The sequence below is a fragment of the Muscardinus avellanarius genome (genome assembly GCF_963383645.1).
Source record: "Muscardinus avellanarius genome assembly, chromosome: 9".
Lineage (NCBI taxonomy): Eukaryota > Metazoa > Chordata > Mammalia > Rodentia > Gliridae > Muscardinus > Muscardinus avellanarius.
The window spans coordinates 4213353-4219352 of NC_137795.1; the positions used below are offsets into that span (position 1 = coordinate 4213353).

Consider the following 6000-nt stretch of genomic DNA (forward strand, 5'->3'; position numbering starts at 1 on the left):
AAATTGCTCTAAGAGAGGAGAGCAGACTGTTTGAATGTGTCCCCAGGGGGAAGAGGCGTCCAACTTGCTGATGATGAGGCATATGAGGTGAGTGATGTTGGCTTGGCTCTCTCCCCGTCTGGCTCTTCTCCACGAGGAAAGAAGGTTGTACTATGGGTTGTACTAATAGCCGGACTACTGGATTCAGCAGTGAAAAGTTTTGTAGTTTTGAAAAGGGGAGTGTCAGACCTCTTCTAATAGTCTACTATCTCAGGAATAGCCAAAAGGCCAATGAAATGACTTTCAGGAGGCCACCCACACTCTCCAGAAGAAAAGTCCACATTAAATCAAGATGGTGCCCTCATACCTGGCTGTGCACTTATGCTCTGTCATCAAATCTCAATTCCTCACAGAGAGGAAAGGCAACCTGTGCATACCAAACAGCACTGTCTGGAATTCCCCCTTTCCCCACACTTTGAGTGAGGGTGACAGCAGGCATACGAGTACTTCCACAGTCTCGGTGGAGTTATCTCTATCAGCAGGTTCAACTCTATCTGCAGAGATTCCAGTGGCAAGGAGAGTTTTTGTTCTGACAATCAGAATTTCAGCAAATGGTAAATGTCTCTTCATGCTGAGAAGTGGGAAAGTCAATAACACTTTGGCAGAGTTCATGCTGAGTCGTGAAAATAGAACAACTATGGAGAGGGCCTGTGACTGGATGGCCCTCAGTCAGCTAGCCCAGACATTTCCAACCAAGGGCTTTTTGATCCAAAGCCCTCTCTAGTCTCTGCTGCAATCTCCAGGGTAGCAGGACTGTTTTTATATTTGTTCTTAGGGTGCATGGTGCCACAATCCCTCGTTTACTTCAAAAAGGAAAATCATGTATTCGGAGATCTTAAAAATAACTCTGTGCTATATTATTAGAGAAGAAAATATATTATTATGTCACAACAGGGCGACCATTTGCTTACAGTCTTTACTATGTTAAGATAACTCAAGAGGCAAAGTTGCCCTGGGCATTAATGGTTTTGCAGTAACAGCATCATACCTGGATACTTATCTTCCATAAGTGAGTTCCAGGTTTCAGGGACGTTACCAGAATGGAAGCCCCATAAGAGCAGGGATTTCTGTCTCTTTTGTTCACTGTCACATCAGCAACATATTAATCTGTAGGCTGCAAAAAGTGTACTCAGCTAGGGACTTTCTGAGACTCTCTAGCCCAAAAGCCCACAGTGAGCTCAGTTTTACTTAGTTCCTATTAGGTATGATTATATAGAATAGTTAGCAAACGTGATTCTATAGAAAAAAGTCTTTTTTTATAAAGATAAATCATGCAGGGCATGGTGGTGCATGCTTGTAATCCCTGTGCTTGGGAGGCTGAGACAGGAAGATCACACAGGTTCGAAGACAGCCTCAGCTACTTAGTGAGGCTCTCAAATAAAATGCAAAATAGGTCTGGGAGTATAGCCCAGAGGTTAAAAAGCCCCTGGGTTCCACCCCCAATACCACAAAAAAAAGATAAATCATCAAAATCTGGTCATCATAGAAAAATTAGAAGGTATACATAACCACAAATAAAATAACACAGCTATGTTAATGCTTCTCAGAAATAACCACTGCTATGATTTAAATGTTCTTCCAGATTTTTCTAGGCACATATTTCTACATTTTGTAGTGGAGTGATTAGATTATGAATTTTTTTCATTACATTATTACACTGTTTCTGTTAATAGACTTCTACATCGTGTTTCCATGGTGTCACAGTAGTATGTGTTAAGAATGTAACAGAATTTAATCAATTCCTTATGGCATCTAAGTCACATGTAATTTTCTGCTTTATCACAAATGCCAAGTATTTTTCTATTATTGGGAGATATTTGCAGAGCTGATTTTTCACCAGGATAGCTTCAGTGACTTCACAGATGTGCCCCCCCAGCCTCGAGCTTTTTGAGGTAAACAACCTGTGTCTCATTCTGCTTACTATTGATTTTGTTGATAATTTAACACTTTCTTACCATTATTCACCGACCAAACTCTTTCCAGCAGAACCAAGAAGGGGTGATGTGAGACTAAACACAGAAAGGGGAGGGGAGAAGAATCAGTCAGTACTGTATCTTTTCTGCTTACAGAAATGTAGGTTAGATGATGGACATTGTTACTGTTGTTGTTGCTGCTGTTGTTGTTGTTGTTGTTGTTGTTGTTGTTATCATTTTTTGATCTTCATACTTAGCTCACACTCCCCTCGCTGTTACCTCATATCTTTTTTCTGTCCTAGAAATCCTATCCGGGATATAAATGAATTCCAAGTTTCAGGGGATTTACCAGAATGGAAGTCCTACCAGGGCAGGGATTTCTGTCTGTTTTGTTCAGTGTGATTGGACGATGAATACTGATATATGAGCAACATATGGCATTGCACTCAGTTTTTGTTTCCCTAGACTTCTCTTAGTTATGAGAATTTCTCAGACTTCTCTATTTCTGATGACTCTTTTGAGAAATACCAGTCAGCTATTTTATAGAATGTCCCTCAACTGGAATTTATCTGATGTTTCTTCATTGTTAGAATTGCTTATGTATCTGATGTTTTCTCATTGTTTATGTATTGTGGGGAGAGGACCACTGGGTTAAAGCTCTAGTTACATCACAAAATATTAATATTTGCCACATAATACCAAGAATGCATACGACCAGTTGTATGTCTGTTGATGTTATCTTGATCTTCTGGATGAAGCTGTGTTTATTAAATATCTTTCCAGTATCTTGTCCTCTTTCTAGATTATAGTATTTAGAAAGATGTAACTGTATTCATTCCACATTTGAGGTTTCTCCTTCATGAGCAGAGCATATGTACATAAATTATTTGGAACTCTGTGTACAAGATTTGTCTATTTCCTCACAATTCTTTTCTTATTAAATCATTTATGTTAGTGTATTTTGTATTTTGGGTCATCATCTGATACTGCCTTGCTTATTTTGTTGCTCATAATGTCCCAAATTTGTCAATTTGGTGGAAATTTTATTTTGAACTCTTTTGCCTACCATCATTTGTTTTTGAGCACTTTTTAATTTTATGGGCTTTATAACATTTTCCAACTGCATTATCTGTATTTTTTTTGCCCCAGTCCTAGAATTGGTCATTTCTACAAGGAGTCCCTGTTACCTTTATTGGAGAATGGAATCAGAAATAGATTGACATACTAGGTGTGTTCATGGTTTTGAAGCTTCTACGTCTATAGACGCATCATTGCTTCTAGGTTTTTTCAGTGGATATAGAAAGGAAACCTTTGCTAACTCATGTATATACAAATGACTATAAATATTCTATACATAACTGTAAATCTCTACTAAGCAAAATATGAATTCATATTGATGTCTCCAAGTCTAACCCATTACCAAATGGAACATGCTAGCCTTCTCATTTTGCTTATCTGTTCATTTTCATACCAACAGTTCTATCTGCTCACCATTTACATATTTGTTCAATTATGCATGCATGTAGAGTGGTGTTACAGTTGTTAACCTGTAGCTGTGGGAAGCAACTTTATCAACCAGTGAAGACAGTAAGGATATAGCCTTTTGTTTTAGAGATTCTGCTCATATCCAAAGTTATTTAGGTAAGCATCTTGCTGTCCATCTTCTTCAGTGAGGTTGTTTCTTATGTTTGCAATGCAGTCAGATTCTTTTGCTATATTTTATATTCTATTTTAGGATTTTCATGAGTTATTAAGTATTTTTTAATTTTCATGCATTAATGATCACTCCTTTCGTTACAAAGTTCTTAGGAGTTTTGACAAATGCATAGTGTTCTGTACCTACCACTATAACACCATATTCAAGTTTTAATGCGCTGGAAATCCTCTGTGCTTTACCTGTTCAATCTTCTCTTCAATCCCCCGATAATCACTGATTTTTTTTTATCATATTTACAGTTTTTTTCCTTTCAAGAGTATCTTATAAATGGAATCATATATTATGGTGCCTTTTCAGCCGACTTCATCTAACAATATGCATTTAAGATTCATCCATATCTTTGTATGGCTTAATAAATCATTTATTTTTTTATCACTGAATGGGATTCTATTGTATAGATGTATTAAAATTTATACATTGAAGGAAATCTTGGTTGTTTCCAGGTTGGGGTTTCTTTTTTTTTTTTAGACAAAAATTTATATGCAGGTCTTTGTGTGTGGATATAGATTTATCAATCATTTGGGCAAACTCGGGGCATAAGTTGTTGCATCATATTATAAGACTATGATTAGCTTCATAAAAAACTGTCAAACTATCTTCAAAAGTGGCTGCACAATTTTACACTTCTATCAGCAAGAATGAGAGCTCTAGTTTCTCTTGAACTTTGCCAACAGTTGCAATTGTTAACGATTTTGGATTTCAGCTTTATAAAGGCATATAGTAGAAAATCATTGTTTTGATTTATAATTTGTTAATGAAAAATATTGAAAATATTTTCCTTTGCTTATTTGATAACAGTCCCTTTGGAGAGGATTCTATTTAGATATTTGCCCATTTTTAAATTGAGTTTGTATCCTTAAAACTTTGGAGGTTTTGACATCTTTTTTATATTTTAGACATAAGACCTTTATATGTATTTTGCAAATATTTTCTCAGAGATGTGATTTTACTTAGCACGTCAGGATTGCATGCCTCTCAGACCCTCAGAGACAGGTGGGGCTGGTGTTACCATGGTTGACTCCATCAAGTTAAAATGAAGGTGGTATGTGCTTTTCCCCGATGCCATTCTCCTAAAAGCTTACATACAATACAGGGTGTTGACAATGACACAATTCAACTCACTGCATTTGTTTTGCTATTCCCAAAAGTAATCCCAGTGCATTCTCTGACTTCCTTAACATCATCCATTCATTGTCAAGAACCTTTGTGGATTGGAATCATCACTGTCTTTTTCCAGGAATTACTTATTTTTATTTAGTCAATGATCACGATAATAATGTGCTTATTCACCTAGAAGTAATATGGTTCCCAGTAAGAATCCAGATCTGTTTTCCCTTTTGACTTAGAGTTGAGATTAAGTTGGCCACAATATTTAGTCTGTGCCATGTCGTTGTTGAGGCTAACGGTTGTCTGTCTTCCTTCCCATGGCCTGCAGTCATCAAGCCTCCATTGCGTCATTTTAAACGCCCTGCTTACGCATCTAGCTCCTATGCACCTTCAGTTCCAAAGAAAACTGATGAACATCCTGCAAGATACAAGATGCTGGATCAGAGAATCAAGATGAAAAAGATTCAGAACATCTCACATAACTGGAACAGAAAATAGATCAAGGGGAAGGAGAGAGTGAGCAAAGGGCCCACAGGTCTGTTTCTCAGCACTCATTGGCCACAGCAAGACACGCCTCCCAGGCCCTTGGAGTGGAGTGGGGCAGGTACCCTCATGGTTGATCCCATCAAGGTAAAATGAAGGTGGTATGTGTTTTTCCCCTTTGTCACTCTTCTACAGATGACTCATCAGTCATTAGTTTTGGGGTCAACCCAGATTCCAGCCAACACCTAGTAAACGGGTTGTATTATGTGGCTTTTATTGTTTAGGTCTTTCAAAGTCCAACTTGGACCACTAAAATGACACATCCTATTTAGCTTTATATTTATCATCATATTTAAGAAACGTAATTCTAAGCTGAACAGAGTGGTCCACTAATCCCAGTACTTGGGAGGCTGAGACAGGAGGATTCAAGTTTCAAAGCTAACCTGAACAACTTATCAAGCTCCTGCCGCAAAATAAAAAATAAAATAGGACTGGGTGTCTAGCTCAGAGGTAGAATGCCCCTGAGTTCAGTACCAGGTATCCCCCAGAAGTGCACTTCTAAAAACATCATCTTTTCTGATTTTAAATACACTTATTTAAAATTCAAATACATGTGTTTAAAATTCAAGTAAATATGTAACTCTAAAAGTAAAATGCATTCAAGATGAAAGCCATGCTTCAGAACATAACACTCTTAGAGGAACCTTTTTAAACTTCTGTTCATGCCTCTCATGCCCAGTA

The 6000-nt window shown here is 37.5% G+C and overlaps 1 protein-coding gene across 3 annotated transcripts in view; it reads left to right on the forward strand.

The window, feature by feature from the left end:
• PDE1C (phosphodiesterase 1C) overlaps positions 1–5274 on the forward strand; it is a gene marked incomplete at both ends in the record, with an annotated part of 503660 nt that extends 498386 nt beyond the window's left edge. For all 3 annotated transcript variants that reach the window (XM_080701934.1, XM_080701935.1, XM_080701936.1), the window contains one exon: positions 5105–5274. In XM_080701934.1, coding sequence (XP_080558060.1) covers positions 5105–5274 — 170 coding nt within the window. The remainder of the gene's footprint in view (positions 1–5104) is intronic.
• Between the last annotated feature and the right edge of the window lie 726 nt (positions 5275–6000).